This window comes from Ammodytes marinus, assembly GCF_949987685.1.
Source record: "Ammodytes marinus genome assembly, contig: scaffold_240, whole genome shotgun sequence".
In the NCBI taxonomy this organism is placed as follows: Eukaryota; Metazoa; Chordata; class Actinopteri; order Uranoscopiformes; family Ammodytidae; genus Ammodytes; species Ammodytes marinus.
This window is the reverse complement of record NW_027648216.1, coordinates 7,501-30,854: the sequence shown is the minus strand read 5'-3', so window position 1 is coordinate 30,854 and position 23,354 is coordinate 7,501. Positions and strand designations below refer to the sequence as shown.

General features: G+C 41.4%; 1 protein-coding gene across 1 annotated transcript in view; it reads left to right on the top strand.

The window, feature by feature from the left end:
• Nucleotides 1-23,354, top strand: part of LOC307270910 (activating molecule in BECN1-regulated autophagy protein 1B-like) — a 32,562-nt gene that overhangs the window by 2,009 nt on the left and 7,199 nt on the right. The window contains exons 2-20 of the mRNA XM_080054793.1: nucleotides 1,252-1,467; nucleotides 2,355-2,413; nucleotides 3,094-3,277; nucleotides 5,024-5,196; nucleotides 5,828-5,894; nucleotides 6,661-6,853; nucleotides 8,284-9,044; nucleotides 10,865-11,176; nucleotides 11,593-11,728; nucleotides 12,354-12,549; nucleotides 13,039-13,125; nucleotides 14,136-14,318; nucleotides 15,447-15,527; nucleotides 15,867-15,967; nucleotides 16,605-16,715; nucleotides 17,139-17,327; nucleotides 18,750-18,904; nucleotides 19,745-19,884; nucleotides 22,017-22,121. Of these exons, the coding sequence (XP_079910919.1) occupies nucleotides 1,336-1,467; nucleotides 2,355-2,413; nucleotides 3,094-3,277; nucleotides 5,024-5,196; nucleotides 5,828-5,894; nucleotides 6,661-6,853; nucleotides 8,284-9,044; nucleotides 10,865-11,176; nucleotides 11,593-11,728; nucleotides 12,354-12,549; nucleotides 13,039-13,125; nucleotides 14,136-14,318; nucleotides 15,447-15,527; nucleotides 15,867-15,967; nucleotides 16,605-16,715; nucleotides 17,139-17,327; nucleotides 18,750-18,904; nucleotides 19,745-19,884; nucleotides 22,017-22,121 (3,365 nt within the window). The 5' untranslated portion in view covers nucleotides 1,252-1,335. The remainder of the gene's footprint in view (nucleotides 1-1,251; nucleotides 1,468-2,354; nucleotides 2,414-3,093; nucleotides 3,278-5,023; nucleotides 5,197-5,827; nucleotides 5,895-6,660; nucleotides 6,854-8,283; nucleotides 9,045-10,864; nucleotides 11,177-11,592; nucleotides 11,729-12,353; nucleotides 12,550-13,038; nucleotides 13,126-14,135; nucleotides 14,319-15,446; nucleotides 15,528-15,866; nucleotides 15,968-16,604; nucleotides 16,716-17,138; nucleotides 17,328-18,749; nucleotides 18,905-19,744; nucleotides 19,885-22,016; nucleotides 22,122-23,354) is intronic.

Below are 23,354 nucleotides of genomic sequence, written 5' to 3'. Positions count from 1 at the left end.
GTGTGTCAGTCCAAACTAAACGAGGCCGGAGTGAAAAGATCCTTATATTAATGTGATGATCCCTCTCTAGTCTGTGCAAAAGCCTGTGTGATCCCAGAGTAATGTGTTGATCGCTGGGTTGTTGCGAGAGAGTTTAAGTGTGTGTGTGTGTGTGTGTGTGTGTGTGTGTGTGTGTGTGTGTGTGTGTGTGTGTGTGTGTGTGTGTGTGTGTGTGTGTGTGTGTGTGTGTGTGTGTGTGTGTGTGTGTGTGTGTGTGTGTGTGTGTGTGTGTGTGTGTGTGTGTCTGAGTTTAAAAAGGAATTTGCACTCTGCATTAACACTACTGGCTTTTTGCAGGCACTTGTGTGTTTTCAGACCCCATCAATTGAACCTTCAAATCTTTATCTTTATTTTATTGTCAAAATGACGAGTGAAAAAGTGATTTGCGACACAGCGAAAATGAATGAGATTGCATATAATGAAACAATAGATTCCTTTGAGGATTATAAACCATCAATAATGTATCCTTTTTTCCCCTCAAATGATGACAAATGTGATATCAGTTAATCTGCTGTTAAAAAAAAAAATTGGTTAAAATACCTGTCAATCAATATGGGGGTATTGATGAAGGGTGTGTGTGTGTGTGTGTGTGTGTGTGTGTGTGTGTGTGTGTGTGTGTGTGTGTGTGTGTGTGTGTGTGTGTGTGTTGCTCTTGGACATATTTATGAATGAGGATATTGATTTTAGCTAATAAATTACTTAAAATGTTACACAGTGCCCCTTTCAATATTAACCCTATTTTTTCCTCCTCCTCTGGGCCACTGTTTGATTACCCAATTTGAGTATGTTGTGGTTGTGTATATTTTGTATATATATTCTAACCAAATGTATTCCTCCTCCCCTCCTGCAGCCTAGACAGTGTGTGTGTGTGTGTGTGTGTGTGTGTGTGTGTGTGTGTGTGTGTGTGTGTGTGTGTGTGTGTGTGTGTGTGTGTGTGTGTGTGTGTGTGTGTGTGTGTGTGTGTGTGTGTGTGTGTGTGTGTGTGTGTGTGTGTGTGTGTGTGTGTGTGTGTGTGTGTGTGTGTGTGTGTGTGTGTGTGTGTGTGTGTGGCTGTGTTCGAAATGGCCTACTAACGTCCTTCTCATACTAATTTGAGTATGTTGTGTGTGTGTGTGTGTGTATGCAAGTTTGTTTAGGCGAGAAATGCCCGGATGAGAACTTACTAAGAGCAATATTATTTTTAACCCAATGTATTTCTCTCCCCCCTTGCAGCCTAGTCAGTGAATGGCCTGGGCCCGGGCGCCGCTGTAGTCACCCCCCTGCCCCCCCCCCCCCCTACCCCCGTCCCGTCCCGTCATGGCGGCCCGTCAAAGGAATGCAGTGAGGATCCTGCTAAGCAGAGAGACAGGCGCTCAGAGCAGGAGTTCCCACAGGATGCTTCAGCTGCTAGTGGAGGAGAAAGTACGATGGATGAAATGGCAGAGTCAGGTGGGTTAGTGTGTGTGTGTGTGTGTGTGTGTGTGTGTGTGTGTGTGTGTGTGTGTGTGTGTGTGTGTAGAGTCAGGTCGGTTACTGGGTGGGTGTGCGTGTGTGTGTGTGTGTTGGTGGGGGGTGTGTGTGTGTGTCTGTCTGTCTGTCTGTCTGTCTGTCTGTCTGTGTGTGTGTCTGTCTGTCTGTCTGTCTGTCTGTGTGTGTATTTGTGTGTCTAAGTGGGTGTGTCTGTCTGTCTGTTAGTTTGTTTGTTTGTGGGGTGGAGATAATACTGCTTTCATCATAACCTTTGTATTGTATATATTTGTTCCAAATACACACAACGCTCTTTAAACCTGCAGTGTGTAGAATTCTGGGTTTTATTTCCTAGCAGATTTTGTAGAAAGTAATTATAATATCCACAAGTACATTTAATTTAGTGCATAATAGCTGAAAACATTTTTTTTAATTAATTTTTCCTTAGAAAGGGTCTCATATATGTCCATATTTCTGCATATCTTGGACCAAGGCCTAGTGCCGCCATCTTGAAAGTGTCATAGTTGGATTGTCATCAGGTGCATTGTTTAAAATTTAGAATTGTTCTTGTCCTTGAAGGCCACTGTAGCTTCTGTTATTATTCTAAAGGGGTGGGGTTACCCAGGGAGCGTTGCATTCTAGAACTTTGTAGAACTTTCTTGATGATGTCATGTTACACACTGCACCTTTAATCTTAATTTCTGGGCAGAAGGACGACCAAACTTTCTCCTAAAACAAAGTATTGTTGAACTGAGGGTTTGATTCATTCTGTTCCATTTTCCCAGTTTGTTCTGACTTGTCTTTCTTGAACAGCGACAGAGTTTTGAACAAAATTTAACCAAATGTGTTGAAATGTTTTTATTTGACAGAAAGTGGAGTTGCCGGACAGCCCTCGCTCAACCTTCCTGCTGGCATTCAGCCCCGACCGGTGAGAAGACTGCAGAATGTTTCAACTCATCTATTTACAAATGTGTTTAAAGGGTCACTGTGTAGTTTAAAGGGTCAGTGTGTAGTTTCAGAGGGGAGGATGGGGGTTTGTTTACATTCACAGAGCCTGCAGTTAGTTTACTAAACATATTTTCTCTACATGTAATTCTTAGTATTGAATAATTCTATCATCATAAATCAAAATTATCTTGAGGAACCTGGAACCAAAGGTTAAGACTAGAATATGTTTGTAAACCAAACTGTGGGCCCTGCTGCTGTAAACAACAACAGTGAAACAGTAACTTTTCAGGAAGATTTCTAACTTCAAACAGTGTTCCAGGGATCACATTTTCCTGTGAGGAAAGTTTGTTTATTCAGTTATGAGACTAAACCTTAGAAAATGTTTCACTTCTCTGACACACACAAAAGTTACACAATGCACCTTTTAAATGAACTAAGTTGCATGTTTAATTGTAAACAACAACATTGAAGCAGTAACTCTTCAGGAAGCTTTCTAACTTCTAACAGTGTTCCAGGGATCACATTTTCCTGCTAGTTTTTTTAATTGAATTTTTCTTGTATATTACTCGGTGTGCGTGTGTGTGTGTGTGTGTGTGTGTGTGTGTGTGTGCGTGTGCGCAATGAACTAACTCTCCTGTTTTCTTGTATATTTCTTCATAGGACGCTGATGGCCTCCACACACGTGAACCACAACATTTACATAACGGAGGTGAAGACGGGTAAATGCCTCCACTCCCTCGTGGGCCACCGTAGAACCCCCTGGTGCGTGACCTTTCACCCCACCATCCCCGGCCTGGTGGCCTCCGGCTGTCTGGACGGAGAGGTCCGCATCTGGGACCTGCATGTGAGTGGGACAGACAAAGAACAGTAGTTTAGAACACTGGACATATTCTATTTTAGAACAATATTTAGTTAGAAAAAAAAAAATTACAACTCAAAATTTCATAATTTTTTTACATGTTTCACCTACTTTTATTTTTTTTAATTTTTTTTTAACAATATTTTATAATTTATAATTTCTTTAAAGGTGCAGTGTGTAGGGGGCGCCTTTAGCTCAGTTGGTAAGGCGTCCCCCTCCCGGGCCGGGCCCAGCAGCAGACCCGGGTTCGATTCCCACCCGCGGTCGTTCTCTGCATGTCACTCCCCTCTCTGCCCCATTTCACCTCTGTCTCTCTGCACTATCAATAAAGCATAAAAATGCCAAAAAATATCTTCAAAAAAAAAAAAAAAAAAAAAAAAAAAAGGTGCAGTGTGTAATATGACATCATCAAGAAAGTTCTACAAAGTTCTAGAATGCAACGCTCCCTGGGTAACCCCAACCCTTTAGAATAATAACAGAAGCTACAGTGGCCTTCAAGGACAAGAACAATTCTAAATTTTAAACAATGCACCTGATGACATTCCAACTATGACACTTTCAAGATGGCGGCACTAGGCCTTGGTCCAAAATATGCAGAAATATGGACATATATGAGACCCTTTCTAAGGGAAAAAAAATAATTCAAAAAAATTTTTTCAGCTATTATGCACTAAATTAAACGTACTTATGGATATTATAATTACTTTCTACAAAATCTGCTAGGAAATAAAACACAAAATTCTACACACTGCAGGTTTAATGTCATTGCTACAATTACAATGAAATTAAGTGCAGTATAATTCTACATTAAAAATGTCATCTTCTTTGTTCATCAAGAAATATTTTCCAGTAGACACGGACAAGTATCAATCATCCACAGTGGTTTAGACCCTCGTTCAAACAAACCATTTTTATTTTAGAAGAATAATTCTACTCAAAACTCAAATTATTTTTTTATGTTTCACCAACTTTGATTTTATATTTTTTTACATTATTTATATTCACATTATTTTACAAAATAACTTTTTTTTTTTTTTTACAAATTATCATATTTTTTTATGTAAGACGTGTTTTTATGTGAAGTACTTTTAAATCAAAATCTCTTTATCTGGTTTTATGATATGACAAAGTGCTAGGTTGAAAAGAACAGATAAAAAGCAACTTATGACACTTCAAAAGAAACATTAAAAAATAAAAATAATCCCTCCCAAATAACTGCCAGTTCACAAAGCCTGGAATTAAAAAAATCTACAGGGAAGCCGTCAGGGTCGAAGAGATGGCTGCAGATGGCTGATACGTTATGAACCGTCCAGAGCCCTTAGGTCGTCTGGGACAGGTCTACTTACAGTCCCAAGAGTTAGGACTAAACGTACAGACAGACAGACAGACAGGTCTACTTACAGTCCCCAGAGTTAGGACTAAACAAGGAGAAGCAGCTTTTAGTTATTATGCACCAACAATCTGGAACAAACTCCCAGAAAACTTGAGGTCTGCTGCAACTCTCAGTTCTTTTAAATCGAGTCTGAAGACTTTTTTTGTTTCCATTTTAACCTGCAATTTGCTTCTTTTATTCGATTTAAATGTTTTCTAATGTGTTTTATGTATTCTAATCTTGCCCCTGTAAAGCACTTTGAGTGGCCTTGTGTCTGAATTGTGCTATATAAATAAACTTGCCTTGCAGCTATGTGAAGTACTTTTCGGTGAATAACAAGTTGTGTGTTGTTCCTACAGGGCGGGAGTGAGAACTGGTTCACAGAGAGCAACGTAGCGATAGCCTCGTTAGCTTTCCACCCGACGGCTCAGCTGCTGCTAATAGCAACCAGCAACGAGCTTCACTTCTGGGACTGGAGCCGACCGGAGCCGTTTGCTGTGGTGAAGACAGGCAGCGAGACGGAGAGAGTCAGGTGTGTGTGTGTGTCTGTGTGTGTGTGTGTGTGTGTCTGTCTGTCTGTCTGTCTGTCTGTCTGTCTGTCTGTCTGTCTGTCTGTCTGTCTGTCTGTCTGTCTGTGTGTGTCTGTCTGTCTGTCTGTCTGTCTGTCTGTCTGTCTGTCTGTCTGTCTGTCTGTCTGTCTGTCTGTCTGTCTGTCTGTCTGTCTGTCTGTCTGTCTGTCTGTCTGTCTGTCTGTCTGTCTGTCTGTCTGTCTGTCTGTCTGTCTGTCTGTCTGTCTGTCTGTCTGTCTGTCTGTCTGTCTGTCTGTCTGTCTGTCTGTCTGTCTGTCTGTCTGTCTGTCTGTCTGTCTGTCTGTCTGTCTGTCTGTGTGTGTGTGTGTGTGTGTGTGTGTGTGTGTGTGTGTGTGTGTGTGTGTGTGTGTGTGTGTGTGTGTGTGTGTGTGTGTGTGTGTGTGTGCGTGTGTGTGTGTGTTTCGGGGGGAGGGGTGTGTGTGTGTGACCGGAGCCTTTTGCTGTTGTGAAGACAGGCCGCGAGACAGAGAGAGTCGTGAGTGTCTGTCTGTCTGTCTGTCTGTCTGTCTGTCTGTCTGTCTGTGTGTGTGTGTAACATATTAATCATGTATCTTTCCTGTGTGTGTGTTCCAGGTTGGTGAGGTTCGATCCTCTCGGTCACAACCTCCTGACAGCGATAGTCAATCCTTCCAATCAGCAGGTAAGAAATGTGTTTATGACACACAGACACACACAGACAGACACACACACGCAGACACACACACACGCACGCAGACACACACACACACACACACGCAGACAGACAAACAGACAGACAAACAGAGGCAGGTAAGAAATGTGTTTATGACACACACACACACACAGACAGACAGACAGACAGACAGACAGACAGACAGACAGACAGACAGACAGACAGACACACGCACACACACACACACACACAGACAGACACACACCCACACAGACACACAGACAGACAGACAGAGGCAGGTAAGAAAGTGTGTGTGTGAGACTGTTTCTGTTGTTAATCGCTGTGGTAATGTTGGCAGCAATTTCTAAAACAAAAAAAACACATTTTACACTTTCATTTTGAATATCCGATAGCCGACCAATAACATTTTAGTGAGACAGATGGATAGACGTATAGACAGACTGACTGACTCAGACACACACTCACTCACTCACTCACTCACTCACTCACTCACTCACTCACTCACTCACTCACTCACTCACTCACTCACTCACTCACTCACTCACTCACTCACACACACTCACACACACACACTCACTCACTCACTCACTCACTCACTCACTCACTCACTCACTCACTCACTCACTCACTCACTCACTCACTCACTCACTCACACACACACACACACACACACACACACACACTCACTCACTCACTCACTCACACACACACACACAGACACACACACTGATATATATTTCCCCCTGTCTTCCAGAATGAAGAAGACTCCGAGGTGCCGATGGACAGTGTTGAGATGACTCACTTCCGTCAGCGCTCGTTCCTTCCCTCCCAGCCGGTCAGACGGACGCCCATCCTCCATAACTTCCTCCACATCCTCTCCTCTCGCTCCCCAGGCACGGGGCCCAACGCTGGGGCAGAGCAGCCTCGAGCGCCCGGGGACAACTCTGGTTAGTGTCTCAGTGATGTTATTAAAGGGACACTGTGTAACATTTAGGGCTTTGAATATTCGTTGGTTTTTCCGAGCGAATATTCGTTCCAGAAAAACACACCATCAAAAACAACATTAAAAAAAAAAAAAAAAAAAAACGTTAATAATCCCTGTATACTCCCTGGAACCGATTTTGACAGTATCTGCATATTTTGTTGAAGATTTACGCGCTCGGAGGTGAAGTAATGGATGCGCTATGACACTTAGTGATGTAATATCCTCCTAAATGAGCAATACTACTACTACTACAATATTACTAACTTTTATATCCAAATATAAAACTATTTTATATTATATTGCAGTACTAGCTTCTTGCAAAAAAAATGTTGAAAAAAAAAAATTATAAAAAAAAAAAAAAAACGAAGCTCTGAATACTAATTTTCCGAACGAGTATTCGAATAATTCGGGCCAGCCCTAGTAACATTTTAAGTAATTTATTAGCTAAAATCAATATCCTCCTTCATAAATATGTCCTCATTGGTGTAAAATCACCTCTGCCAATAATCTGAATAATCCTCCTGAGCGGAGAATTACAAATATTAATATTACATTTTGTACATTGAGCTGGTAAGTCTTATGGGCGCCGCCATGTTGGAAGCGTCATAGTTGGAATGTCATCAGCTCTACAGAAGCACAGAATGGAACAGCTGGCCACACTGTCCATCAGAACTACCAGCTGGAATGTTTTGGAAGAATTTATGTTGCTTCTCTGAACGGGAGCCATAGAGACCAACTGTTGTGATCTAGAATTGTACCACTTGATGATGTCATATTACACAGTGTCCCTTTAAAGATGCAGTGTGTAATATGACATCATCAAGAAAGTTCTAGAAAGTTCTAGAATGCAACGCTCCCTGGGTAACCCCACCCCTTTCGAATAATAACAGAAGCTACAGTGGCCTTCAAGGACAAGAACAATTCTAAATTCTAAACAATGCACCTGATGACATTCCAACTATGACACTTCCAAAATGGCAGTGACAAGGCCTTGGTCCAAAGTATGGAGAAATATGGACATATATGAGACCCTTTCTAAGGAAAAAATTCAGCTATTATGCACTAAATTAAACATACTTATGGATATTATAATTACTTTCTACAAGATCTGCTGGGAAATATAACCCAATATTTTACACACTGCAGGGGTAAGTTAAGCTTCCAAACTGAGAAATACAGAGAACACTGTTTAGTTAAATATTAAGTCAAGTTTCCAGTCTTACCTTTGTTGCTTTGAAGTGCTGAGGACAAGATTTGTTTTCAGCTCAGAAACCTGTGAAAAAATATTGCTGCAGCTATTCTTTTAATAAAAACATCACAGTAACACACACAACAACAAATAATTTTAATTAAAATAACTGAAATTTGTATATATTTTTTTTTCGTCCACAGGTAATGTGGGCACGATAGGAGACCCACCATCTAACATCCCTCTTAGCCAGTACCCTCCCTCTGACCGCGGGCCTATCCAGCCCCCACCCCCCTATCCGGGCTGCACCCAACACCTAGGCATGGTGTGTCTGTGTACACGCTGCTCCCTCACACGCAACCCTTCCATGGCCCTACCCCCCGACAGCACGCAACCCCAACCCCAAAACAACACCTTCTCCTCAGCCCGCACGGAGCCTCGACAGCCCACCGAAAGACCCTCCGCTTTCACTTCTGTTTACTACAGCGCAGGAAGTTCTCTAAACCCAAATGCAGCCCCTAGTAGCATGCACACAGACAGTCACTCTTCAACGACTACTAGTTCTAGACAAACATCAGGGCCAGATTGGAGAAGGAATGTACTTAGTGTGCGAGAAGGAGGGAATATCACAAGCCCGAGTGGCATGCTACCACCCAGAACTTCATCTTCATCCATTAGCTTACTATCGGTTTTGAGACAGCAAGATGGTACCTCGCATAGCTCTCAAAGCCCTGTCTATACGTCAGCAGCGTCATCGGAGGGTGGGAGAGGGTTTAGCCAATCGCAGGGCTTAGATCCAGGGGGGGCCAGAGAGGGAGGGGGGGCAGGGTTAGGGTCAGCGGGCACCAGCAGCGGGCATCACCCCTTTTGGGACGGATCGCGGAGCGGCAACAACACGGCGTCGTTCAGAAATGTGCTGCAGTGCAACCTCAGCAGATACTTCATGGAGTTTGATCGCATGCAGGTGAGATTTATGTGTGTCTGTCTGTCTGTCTGTCTGTCTGTCTATCTGTCTGTCTGTGTGTGTGTGTCTGTCTCTCTCCCTGTCTCCCTGTCTGTCTGTCTCCCTGTCTGTCTGTCTGTCTGTCTGTCTGTCTGTCTGTCTGTCTGTCTGTGTGTTTGTCTGACTGTGTGTGTGTCTGTGTGTCTGTCTGTCTGTCTGTCTGTCTGTCTGTCTGTCTGTGTGTCTGTCTGTTTGTTTGCCTGTCTGTGTGTGTGTGTCTGTCTGTCTGGCTGTCTGGCTGTCTGTGTCTGTCTGTCTGTCTGTCTGTCTGTCTGGCTGTGTAGCTGTCTGTCTGTCTGTCTGTCTGTCTGTTTGTTGTGGAATTTCCGGGTCTGATTAAGCATGAAAAAAAACTTATTTGTGTGTTTATGGTGTGTATGGGTTGCTGTTGTTCTGTCTGTCTGTCTGTCTGTCTGTCTGTCTGTCTGTCTGTCTGTCTGTCTGTCTGTCTGTCTGTCTGTCTGTGTGTGTGTCTGTCTCTCTCCCTGTCTGTCTGTCTGTCTGTCTGTCTGTCTGTCTGTCTGTCTGTCTGTCTGTCTGTCTGTCTGTCTGTGTGTTTGTCTGACTGTGTGTGTGTCTGTGTGTCTGTCTGTCTGTCTGTCTGTCTGTCTGTCTGTCTGTCTGTTTGTTTGCCTGTCTGTGTGTGTCTGTCTGTCTGTCTGTCTGTCTGTCTGTGTGTCTGTCTGTTTGTTTGCCTGTCTGTGTGTGTGTGTCTGTCTGGCTGTCTGTGTCTGTCTGTCTGTCTGTCTGTCTGTCTGTCTGTCTGTCTGTCTGTCTGTCTGTCTGTCTGTGTGTGTGTCTGTGTAGCTGTCTGTCTGTCTGTCTGTTTGTTGTGGAATTTCCGGGTCTGAATAAGCATGAAAAAAAACTTATTTGTGTGTGTTTATGGTGTGTATGGGTTGCTGTTGTTTTGTGTCTTATATTTAAGGTGACATGTGTTTGTGTGTGACAGGTATTGTTGTAAAGTCTCAGTTTTGCATAGATTATGTTTTTTTGGCCAAAATTAGGCGCGGACATTCCGTTTTTTTTTTTTTTTTTTTGCAAACATTCAGGGAAAAAAATTAAGGGAACATTCCGAATTTGAGTGTTTAATTGTTGTGTTTAATCTTGTGACTTTACAGGACTTGAAGGCTCCTTTTAGGGTCTTCCAGTCTCCAGTCTATCCTAAGGAGATATTGATTGATTTTGACAACAAGCGTTAAATCTTAAACATTCGTAAATTATTTTAAAAAAAATTCATATTCTTAGAAAAATTCAAAATCTGAATCTTGTTAATTAACAGACACCGAAATAAAAAAATAAAATGTTTATTCACCCCTAAAATGCTTCCTTCCTGTAGGACTTGGAGGCTCCGTTTTGCATAGATTGTTTTTTTTTGGCCGACATTCCGTTTTATTTATTTTTTTATTTTTTTGCAAACATTCAGAAACTATTTTCTAAGGGAACATTCCGAATTTTTGAGTGTTTAATTGTTGTGTTTAATCTTGTGACTTTACAGGACTTGGAGGCTCCTTTTAGGGTCTTCCAGTCTCCAGTCTATCCTAAGGAGATATTGATTGATTTTGACAACAAGCGTTCCCTAAAATGGAAATAAATCTTAAAAATTCTTAAAAAATTATTTAAAAAAAAATATTATAAAAAAAAAATATTATAAAAAAAATTATTTAAAAAAAATTCATATTCTTAAAAAATTCTAAATCTGAATCTTGTTAATTAACAGACACCGAAAAAAAAAAATTAAATGTTTCTTAACCCCTAAAATGCTTCCTTCCTTCCTGCAGGACTTGGAGGCTCCACTTGGGTCTTCCAGCCTCCCAGACGGAGCCCAGGAACCCAACCAGGAGCTTCTCAACAACAACCTGGATCCCGTGGAGCGCCCTGGGCCGTCTTCTTCTTCTTCTCTTCAATCTGCTGCAGTTTCTCCAAACATTATCCACTACCCTCCTCCCCCGCCACCCCCACCCCCTCCCAGGGACACCATGGACACAGCCTCTGCCTCCCAAGCCGCCCGGGGGCATCTCAACCGCTGCAGAGCCTGTCACAACCTGCTCACCTTCAACCATGACTCGCAGAGATGGGAGCGCACCAATCAGGTAAACAGTATAACATTTTTATATCGATTTAACAAACAAAAAATGCATTAGATTAATCGGGTATGAGTTTTTTATTTATTATGACCTTTGTATCTCGACGTCATTGTAAATGAGGGTCACCCCTCAATTGGTCTCTCGAGGATAAATAAAAGTTAAATGAAAAAAATGTATGCACTTTTAAAGGGTGCTAATTGGACCAATCAGTGTGCTGTTTTTTTTTTAATGTTTTTTGTAAATTATATTTTAAAGATAGATTTTTTTTTTGCTGCATTGTACGGGTGTGAATCTTTATAATCCCACGAATGAATCGATTTTTTTCAGCACCTTTTTAATGTCAATAAAACCTTTTGGTATTGGCAGATTAAACCATTTTTAGTGTAATGACAATAACTAAATATCTCTAAATATGTTGACAGGCGTCCTCCACCTCTGCTGGCTCCTCCCCCTCCTCACCATGGCAACAGAGCGATGATGTCAGACGGTCAGTAGAGGCCCCGCCCCCTGAGAGGAGAGCAGCGCCTGAACCCAACGAGCAGCCGGCGCCTACTGCAGGTGTGTGTGTGTGTGTGTGTGTGTGTGTGTGTGTGTGTGTGTCTGTGTGTGTCTGTGTGTGTGTGTGTGTGTGTGTGTAATATTTATATGTTTATCTAAAAGGCTGTGTTAAAAAATCTATATAGTTTTTTTTTTTAGATAATTTTTTGGCCTGAGCCTCTTGGATATTGAAGTTTTGTTAATTTTGATTATTAGAATATTTTATATTCACATTTCTGTTCCTTGTTTTCACTGACAATAAGGAATACTTGTTGTGCATATGCACCTCATTTACATATGTTCAGAGACACAAAAGTTTATTTCTACTTTCTAAACTTTCCCCTGCTCTTTCAGCCCCCTCCCAGCCCCCTTCCCCATTTATAACCAGTAGAACGCTCCTGGTTATAAATGTAATATAAAAGTTATAAAGTCGTAAAAAAGTCGAAAAAGAAAATAAATTTTTTTTTCGGAGTGTTTGCAAAAAAATAGCAGAATTTTTTTTTTTATGTTCGAGATTTTTTTTTGCTTTTGCGACTTTTTCCGGTCCCCCAAAAAGTCGCTCAAAAGTTGAAATAAAGTCGAAATGTTAGCAATATATATAAAAAAAAAATGCCATCTAATTGAACTTTTCCCTTGTGTTTCTCAGCCCCCCCGGCCCCCTTCCCCATGGCCCCCTCCCCCTCCCAGCAGAGTGGAGAGCAGACAGTGGGGTTGGTGTACAACCAGGAGAGTGCTCAGTGGGAGAGAGTGTTCAGACAGACGGCTTCCAGGCAGGCAGACGCCTCAGACGCCTTACACACAGAGATCACAGGGGACCCGCCAGACGAGGACTCACTCAGGAGGTAACCAGTAGTGTTAGTGATATGTTTCATAATGATTTAATTTTTTTATTATTGTTATTATGAAATTTATTAAATTTTTTGTATTTATTATTATTATTATTATTATTATTATTATTATTATTATTATTATTATTATTATTATTATTATTATTATTATTATTATTATTATTATTATTATTATTATTATTATTTTATATATACTGTATGACAAGGACTCACTCAGGAGGGGAGGGAGAGATATGTTATTGAATTTTCTTTTAATGATTTTTTTAATAATGAATTTAATTATTTTTTGTATTTTTTTTTCTATAATATACTTATACAATAAATGTTTTTAAATATATATATACATAGTTTTTTTTTTATGCATTTTCTTTTATTTTTATATGTTTTTAATACATTTTTATAATGATTTTCTAGTTTAGAGTTTAAATATGAACATTTATTAATAGTTATCTCTCACCCTAACCTCCTCTGTGTCTCTATCAGGCGCCTGCTGGAATCCTCTCTGCTGTCTTTGTCTCGTTACGACATGTCAGGATCCAGAGACCATCCCATCTACCCCGACCCAGCTAGGTAATATAATATACTATGATATACTATAATAACTAATACTCCATCTACCCAGACCCAGCCAGGTACAAGAACACTCTTTATTCACCTAAACCCAGCTAGGTAATATAATATACTATAATAAATAATACTCCATCTACCCCGACCCAGCTAGGTAATATACTTTACTAGCTAGGTAATATAATATAATATAATACAATATAATATGATATGATATGATATGATATGATATGATATGATATGATATGATATGATATGATATGATATGATAATACTCCATCTACCCTGACCCAGCCAGGTACAAGAACACTCTTTATTTACCTAAACCCAGCTAGGTAATATAATATACTATAATATACTATAATAAATAATACTCCATCTACCCTGACCCAGCTAGGTACAAGAACACTCTTTATTCACCTAAACCCAGCTAGGTAATATAATATAATATACTATAATAAATAATACCCAGACCCAGCCAGGTAATATACTTTACTAGCTAGGTAACATAACATAACATAACATAACATAACATAACATAACATAACATAACATAACATAACATAACATAACATAACATAACATAACATAACATAACATAACATAACATAACATAACATAACATAACATAATATAATATAATATAATATAATATAATATAATATAATATAATATAATATAATATAATATAATATAATATAATATGATATGATATGATATGATATGATATGATATGATATGATATGATATAATAAATAATACTCCATGTACCCAGACCCAGCCAGGTACAAGAACACTCTATTTACCCCCATCCAATAATTCTTTCTATAATGATTTTGTTTTATAACAAATTTTCTTAAAAGCTGTTGTGAAATGCAAAACATTAGAATTTTAAACATGCGATTTCGTTTTTTATTTATTATTTTTTTTTTCGTACACAAACCCCATTTTTTTCATATGTAAATGTTTGTTTATTCTTTTATTTAAATGTTCAAATTTCTGCCCCCTCCCAGACTGTCCCCAGCTGCGTACTACGCTCAGAGGATGATCCAGTACCTCTCGAGGAGAGACAGTATCCGCCAGAGATCTCTGAGATACCAGCAGAACAGACTGAGAGCCATGAGCTCATCTGAGGGACCAGCCAGTAACACAGCTAACCCTATGGAGGGCAGCGAGGTCGACTTTGAAGAACTAGAGTGAGTTTACATTAATATCTATTAAACCTGGTTTATAATGTTAATGTTAGAATCAAGTCATTCAATATGGTGTTAATACACAGCCTAGGCTCTGTAAACTTGTATGTAAACAAAGGAGCAGCTAGTAACACGGCTAACCCTATGGACAGCAGCGAGGTCGACTTTGAAGAGCTAGAGTACGTTTACATTTAACCTAACTCTATAACGAATCTAGTCATTCAATCTGGTGTTAATACACAGCCTAGACTCTGTAAACTGGTTTGTATAAAAGGTATGTAAACAAAGGAGCAGCTAGTAACACATGGACAGCAGCGAGATCGACTTTGAAGAACTAGAGTACGTTTACATTAAGTTTATATTCAACCTGGTTTATAATGTTGGATTCTGTTTTATTTTTAATACACAGCCTAGGCTCTGTAAACTGGTATGTAAACAAAGGAGCACACCGTAGCTAGTAACTCAGCGTAACAGCGAGGTGAACTGGAGTACCTTTACATTAAGTTTCTATTTAACTGGTTTATCACGTTAGATTTGCCCAATCTCATTTGTTTTACTGTTTTTAGGTTGTGCATCGGTCGTGGTTATTATTTTGAAGTCAATGTTTCTAGAAAAAGGTGAAAAATGACTAAACTGGGGCGACTGTGGCTCAGGTGGTTAAGCGGGTTGGCCAACGATCCAAGGGTTGGCGGTTCGATCCCCGCCCGGCCACCTGTGTCATGGTTGTTGTGTCCTTGGGCAAGACACTTCACCCACCTTGCCTTGTGTGAATGTGTATGATTGCTGTATGTTTGAGGTGGTGGTCGGAGGAGCCGTTGGCGCTGAATGGCAGCCACGCTTCCGTCAGTCTGCCCCAGGGCAGCTGTGGCTACTCTCGTAGTTTACCACCACCAGTATGACTGTGTGTGAATGAATGGAACCTGGAACCCTGGAAAGCGTCTTTGAGTGCCTAGGCAATAAAGCGCTATATAAAACCTATCAATTATTATTATTATTATTATTATTATTAAACTAATAAAATTTTTCGACTATAGACTAAAACTGAATTAATACAAATGCTTCCAGAATTGTATTTGTGTAAAAATGTCTATTAAACCAATGCCTGTGTGTCTTTTTGTTTTCCTCTCCCAGTGACACCGGAGACAGAGCCAGACACAGAACACCTCGTAACGCCCGGATGTCTGCGCCCTCGCTCGGCCGATTTGTCCCACGGTGAGAATGGATTCATGATTCTCTTCTATTAAAACACACTGTCTGTAATGATCACTGGAGCTATGAAGACATGGATCGTAAACTGTCATTTAAAAAGTATTATTAGTAATTTTTTAATTCTTGATTTAATTGTATTTATTTAATTAGACGTCCTTCACTTACCTTTCTGGTTTTATTTTATTTATTTATTTGGTATGATTTTCTAACGTGTACCATCCTAAACATGGATATTTTAAGATGAATTTAAAGTTTTGTTTTTGTGTTTGTTTTCATTTATTTCGATGTCTTCTTGTTGAATTATAAATAAAGTAATAAACGATATACCTGTTTGTGTGGCAGGCGATTCCTCCTCCCCGAGTATCTGCCCTACGCCGGGATCTTCCATGAGAGGGGACAGCCCGGACTCGCCACACACACCACGGTTAACAGAGTGCTAGCAGGTACACACTCACAGACAGACAGACAGACAGACGGACAGACAGACACATAGAGACGCACACACACACACACACACACACACACACACACACACACACACACACACACACACACACACTCACTCACACATAGACAGACAGACACACACAGACAGACAGACTCACACGCTGTTTTTTGTTTAGTGTGCTAATTTTTCACCATTGCATAAATGTAATAGCCTAAATGTGCTTGAAATTTGTTGTCTTAATTTTCAAAGAACAATTAATTACCAAACTTCAATTGAATTTGTTTTAACATTCCAGCAGACTTTACCTATAGCAAGAAAGCACATTATAATTTGAATTAAATAAATCAGTAAAATCAAATATGCTTTTGATTGGCCAGCTAGTCTTGTGCCTGGCTGAATTTGTGTTATTCTCTTGCAGGATGCATTTATAAAGCCCCTCAGACCTCACTGCTGTTTAATCGCCTCATCAAAAACATTAAAAAAAAATGTCAGCCTTTTTCAGTTATTTGGCTGAAAATGCTTTTTTTTTGCTATTTTTTGCCAAATAATTTTGGTTGCAGAATATTTGTTGCATCCCTATTCACGATAACACAATCCCCAGTATTTACCATTAAGGTGTGTTTATCCCTCAGGTGCGTCTATCGGTGACGGGCAGTCTGCGGTTGCTAGCAACATTGCTAACACCACGTACCGTCTGCAGTGGTGGGACTTCACCAAGTTTGACCTTCCTGAGATCAGCAACGGTAGGAAGCAACTGCTCTGTTTACTGTGTGCTTTAGTTTAGGAAATATAACTGTTGATTCCACTGCATTACAGGTCTTTAAATGTACAGAAAAGCACTTTTATAAGTCCTATCAATTATTACTGTCTTTTTGTTAACCGGTTAATTTTGCCAAGTCACTGAAATAAGGGCTGATAATCAAGGAAGTTTTCTTTGGACTTAATTTTTTAATTTTAAGTATTCCGATTTGCCAGAGGGAAGTAAATGCTGCCAGCACTGTCTGTGCACATGGAACAATGTGTCCAGACAGTGTTAATAATCTAAATGTAGGCATCTGTGTGAAGAATTAAGTTGAAATGAACTAGTGTTAATATATTACCATTTTTCTGTCATTTTTCTAAGCACTGTTGACATAATTTTTTTTTTGTGCTTATCCCCATTTCAGCCTCTGTGAACGTGCTGGTTCCAAACTGTAAGATCTACAACGATGCGAGCTGTGACATCTCGGCTGACGGCCAGCTGCTAGCTGTGTTCATCCCCTCGTCCCAGAGAGGGTTCCCTGATGAGGGAATACTGGCTATCTACTCTCTAGCTCCACATAACCTGGGCGAGATGCTGTATACTAAGAGATTTGGTAAGACAGACAGACACACAGAGGGAGGGAGAGAGAGACAGACAGACAGACAGACAGACAGACAGACAGACAGACAGACAGACGGACGGACGGACGGACGGAGGGAGGGAGGGAGGGAGGGAGGGAGGGAGGGAGACAGACAGACAGACAGACGGACGGACGGACGGACGGACGGACGGACGGACGGACGGACGGACGGACGGAGGGAGACAGACAGACAGACAGACAGACAGACAGACAGACAGACTGACTGACTGACTGACTGACTGACTGACTGACTGACTGACTGACTGACTGACTGACTGACTGACAGAGAGGGAGAGAGACAGACAGACAGACAGACACACAGACAGAGGGAGGGAGAGAGACAGACAGACAGACAGACAGAGAGACAGAGGGAGGGAGGGAGGGAGGAAGACAGACAGACAGACAGAGAGGGAGAGAGACAGACAGACACACAGACAGAGGGAGAGAGACAGACAGACAGAGAGGGTTCCCTGATGAGGGAATACTGGCCATCTACTCTCTGGCCCCACATAACCTGGGGGAGATGCTGTATACTAAGAGATTTGGTAAGACAGACATAGATATAATTTGGAGGAAAAAAATTCTGACTGCACAAATATGAAATCCAACTAAATCTATGTTCTTGCCAATCTTTGACTTATCCGAGACTGTAGTAAAAGAAGATCGTTTAAATGTTCCAAATCCTAAAAAAAATTATTGAATAATTAGTAGTTTTGATCAGAACTGAAGTCGATGAAAAAGTGGAAAATAATAATAATTATCTGTAATAGTTTTATAACACACACACACACACATAGACACACACACTCACATAGACAGACACACACAGACAGACAGACAGACTCACACTCACACGCTGTTTTGTGTTTAGTGTGCTAATTTTTCACCATTGCATAAATGTAATAGCCTAAATGTGCTTGAAATTTGTTGTCTTAATTTTCAAAGAACAATTAATTACCAAACTTCAATTGAATGAACTGAATGATTCTGAAGTTGTAAAAAAAAAAAAAAAAAAAACCCTACCCAATCTCTTTCTTCCCCCCTCCCCTCTCCCCCTCCCTCCCCCCTCCCCCCTCCCCTCTCCCCCTCCCTCCTCCCACCTCCCCCCTCCCCCTCCCTCCTCCCCTCTCCCCCTCCCTCCTCCCCTCTCCCCCCTCCCCTCTCCCCCTCCCTCCCACCTCCCCCCTCCCCTCTCCCCCTCCCTCCTCCCCTCTCCCCCCTCCCCTCCTCCCCTCTCCCCCCTCCCCTCTCCCCCTCCCTCCCACCTCCCACCTCCCCCCTCCCCTCTCCCCCTCCCTCCCACCTCCCACCTACCCTCTCCCCCTCCCTCCCTCCCCCCTCCCCTCTCCCCCTCCCCTCTCCCCCTCCCTCCCACCTCCCCCCTCCCCCTCCCAGGTCCCAATGCGATCTCAGTGAGCCTGTCTCCTATGGGCTGCTACGTGATGGTTGGTTTGGCCTCACGACGCATCCTGCTGCATCCCACCACCGACCACATGGTGGCACAAGTCTTCAGGCTCCAGCAACCGCACGGAGGAGAGACATCTATCAGGGTGAGACAGACACACAGACAGACAGACAGACAGACAGACGGAGGAGAGACATCTATCAGGGTGAGACAGACACACAGACAGACAGACAGACAGACAGACGGAGGAGAGACATCTATCAGGGTGAGAGAGACAGACAGACAGACAGACAGACGGAGGGGAGACATCTATCAGGGTGAGACACACAGACAGACAGACAGACAGACAGACAGACAGACAGACAGACAGACAGACAGACAGACAGACAGACAGACAGACAGACAGACAGACGGAGGGGAGACATCTATCAGGGTGAGAGAGAGAGACAGACAGACAGACGGAGGGGAGACATCTATCAGGGTGAGAGAGAGAGACAGACAGACAGACAGACAGACAGACAGACAGACAGACACACAGAGGGGAGACCTCTATCAGGGTGAGAGAGAGAAAGAGAGAGAGAGAGACAGAGAGACAGACAGAGAGACAGACAGACAGACAGACAGACAGACATTAAAATATGCCTCTATGTTTCAAATGGTGTGGTCTGTGTGAGTGGACTATACTATCAATCTAGATGTAGCTGCACTATATTGGAATATGTATTAAATTGTGTTTCAGATGTTTTTTTTTTGTTTTTTGGAAGGGACAGTGCACATTAATAAACATAAAGCACCAAAGTTCAACATGTAAATGTGCCAGTTTGAGCCATGCAGGCTCATTTAGTTTAACCCCCTAATAGATAGATAGATAGATAGATAGATAGATAGATAGATAGATAGATAGATAGATAGATAGATAGATAGATAGACAGATCCATTAGTTCATTAATGTGTAGATATGAATATAATAGTCTCTGTGTTTCAGATGGTGTTTAACGTTGTGTATCCGATGGCTCCTGACCAGCGTCGTCACGTCAGTATAAACTCAGCTCGCTGGCTGCCGGACCCGGGCATGGGCCTGGCCTATGGAACCAACAAGGGGGACCTGGTCATCTGCAGGCCTGTGTAAGTCTGTCTGTCTGTCTGTGTGTGTGGGGGTCTGTCTGTCTGTCTGTCTGTGTGTGTGGGGGTCTGTCTGTCTGTGTGTGTGGGTGGGTGGGTGGGGGTTTGTGTGTGTCTGTGTAAGTCTGTCTGTGTGGGTTTGTGTGTGTGTGTGTGTGTCTGTCTGTGTAAGTCTGTCTGTCTGTCTGTCTGTGTGTGGGTGGGTGGGTGGGGGTTTGTGTGTCTGTGTAAGTCTGTCTGTGTGGGTGTGTGTGTGTGTGTGTGTCTATGCGTGTGTGTGGGTGAGTGTGTCTGTCTGGGTGTGTGTGTGTGTGTCTCTGCGTGTGTGTGTGTCTGTCTTTGTCTGTGTCCAGTTACAATTCATTTTTATTTTTAATCCTTAAACATGAATAAAAACCCAGATTTTCTTTCTAACTAATTCAAACCAAGAGATAGTTAGTCTGGATCCCAGGGCTAACTAACTTTTTCATCTAGTTGCTCCAGAGTATATTTTCGGAACACCCAATAATACATTTAATTTGATGTGATACATTTTAGATGCACTGGTGCGACCAGTGAACATGGTTGCGTTTCGAATCGCATACTATCTACTATATAGGTAGAAAAAAGATTTAGGATGTCCCGATTCTTGTGGCCAGATTTAGGATGGTTAGAAGTACCCGGATGTCCTACTTCATGCGGCCAAGATTGTTAGTGTTGAAAACTGCATTATTTGGGCGATTCTGACCCACAATCCATTGCGCACGTGAAGTGACGTCACATCGATGAAGCCTCCATATGAAAACAACCGGGGATGAGACGGATATAAAAGCAAGAGGCAAGATCAAGGAGCAATGTTATGATGAAATAAGAGAGTAAAGTATGTCCCAATAGTATGCCTACTGCATCCTAACTAGATTCTTTTTATCGTCGGATGTAGTATGTAGAATAGAAAAAAGAAAGAGTATGCGATTCGGAACGCAACCCATATGTAGGGGCACTCCACAGATATTTAGGCTCATACTTTAACTCTGTGCTTATAAACTAGCAAATAAGGTTGGAAACACAAAAAAATAAAATCAATAAAAATAAAGAAAGATAATAAAAGGATCATTTTGTGACGTTTTGAAGTGATTTTCTTCTCTTGAGATGTGATTTCTATCCCTCTCTCTTTAGTTAGTTATTAAGTTATTATGTTATTTAAAGGGCCACTGTGTAATATGACATCATCAAGAAAGTTCTAGAAAGTTCTAGAATGCAACGCTGCCTGGGTAACCCCACCCCTTTTGAATAATAACAGAAGCTACAGTGGCCTTCAAGGACAAGAACAATTCTAATTTATAAACAATGCACCTGATGACATTCCAAAAACATGGATGCCTCCATAAGACTTGCCTGCTCAATGTAGAAAATGTAATATTAATATCTGTAATTCTCCACTCAGGAGGATAATTCAGATTATTGGCAGAGGTGATTTTACACCGATGAGGACATACTTATGAATGAGGATATTGATTTTAGCTAATAAAGTACTTAAAATGTTACACAGTGTCCCTTTAAGTTATTAAGAACCTAATTTGATTAGATCTTTGGCGTCTTTCTGCCTTTTCTTACTGAGTTTTCTGTCACACTAATTCAGAGAATGAACACAGATGTTAAACTGAGTTCAGTTGTGTTTCTGCTCTGTTGGAGATATTCTGAGCTGCAGAAAGGCTTCCCTACCTCCCACTCCACACACACACAGAAACACGCACACACACACACACACACACAGAAACACACACGCACACACACATAGAAACACACACGCACGCACACACACACACACCGAGAGACAGACACACACAGAAACGGACACAGACACACACACACAGACACAGAGTTATTACTGATGTGATTACCTTAATGTTCTATCAGAACAGGAAAGACTTTAATTGAAAAAGGTCAATTAGTGATTTTTAACGACGTCGTGGTCTGAACGATTCCACGAAGAAGAAATCCCTCCTCTGCTTTTTAAGACTTCCTGAATGCAAGTGAATTAACTGTGTGTGTGTGTGTCTGTGTGTGTGTGTGTGTGTGTGTGTGTGTGTGTGTGTGTGTGTGTGTGTGTGTGTGTGTGTGTGTGTGTGTGTGTGTGTGTGTGTGTGTGTGTGTAGCTTCTATAGGAGTGATGGAGAGAGCCCTGCTGAGTCGAGCAGTGAACCCTTATTCTCCGTCAACAACAGTGGAACCAGCCGCACTAGAGGGACAGACAGACCCGGGTGAGAATCTAAACACAATGAGAATTGTGGAGCGACCGTGGCTCAGTTGGTAGAGCGGGTCGGCCGATGATCAAAGGGTTGGAGGTTCGATCCCCGCCCTGCCACTTGTGTCATAGTTGTTGTGTCCTTGGGCAAGACACTTCACCCACCTTGCCTCGTGTGAATGTCGATAGTTAGCCTGCTATCGGTGTATGAATGAGTGTGTGAATGGTAACGTGTAAATGGGAACAGGTCTCCCTTGCAAAAGAGTCTTCGGACTCAATGGGATATACCTGTATAAATAAAGGTTAAAAAAAAAATATATATATTATTCTCAATAAAATATCTATTTCAAACACACACAGCTCCATATTAGGGATGTCTATTTATTTACAAAGCTTTTTTTGATGATAACTCTCCACACTTTAAAGGGGCTACGTGTAATTTTCCCTCTGATGATCATAAATTACATGTAAAGCCTGCTACATACTCTGCGAGAAGAAAGAACAAAGTTCTCGGTGACAGAGCTGAGAGAAGTTCTTTCTGGTCTGGACATTACATACTTCACCAGAACTCAACTGCCGAACTCCTCACCGCGGCACATGTCACGCGCTGTTACCATGGTAACTGACTCAGTAGCGCCAGCTGATTTTCCTTATTTTCTTTAAAACGGGCACTTCGCTTTCCTCATTGACTTCAGACTGACCAATCACACGATAGTTCTGGGACAAGCTGCGAGAAGAAAGTTCGGCCCGGACGATGTGTCGAGAACAAGCTGAACAAGAGCTGAGAGAAGAAAATAATGTCATTTTGGGAGTTAAAGACCAAAAACCAAAAAAAATCACATAGAAATAGGCTAAAGTGGATGAGGAGATATATACTTTTTGTGTTTCTGGCACCCCCTTATGGCGAAAAAAGAAAGAAAAAGATGAACGCTAATAAGGATAGCACCAACAACATATGTCTAAAATTTGGACTTGATATGATGTACAGTTTTGGATTTATGAATATTTACGAACAAGGTAGTACAAGTTAGCTAATTTTCAAATATTCAAAGCGCTACCGTTTCGTCATCGAAGGTCGTATCAAAATTATTTTGAAAAAAAAAATTCCGTGTGGGTCGGTAGATGTTCTGTGCAAAGTTTGGTGTCAATTGTGCAAAAATTGTGAGAGGAGAAGCGAAAGAAAATGGCGTCATTTTCTTCTCGCAGCTCTGTCAGCGAGAAGTTTGTTCTTTCTTCTCGCGGAGTATGT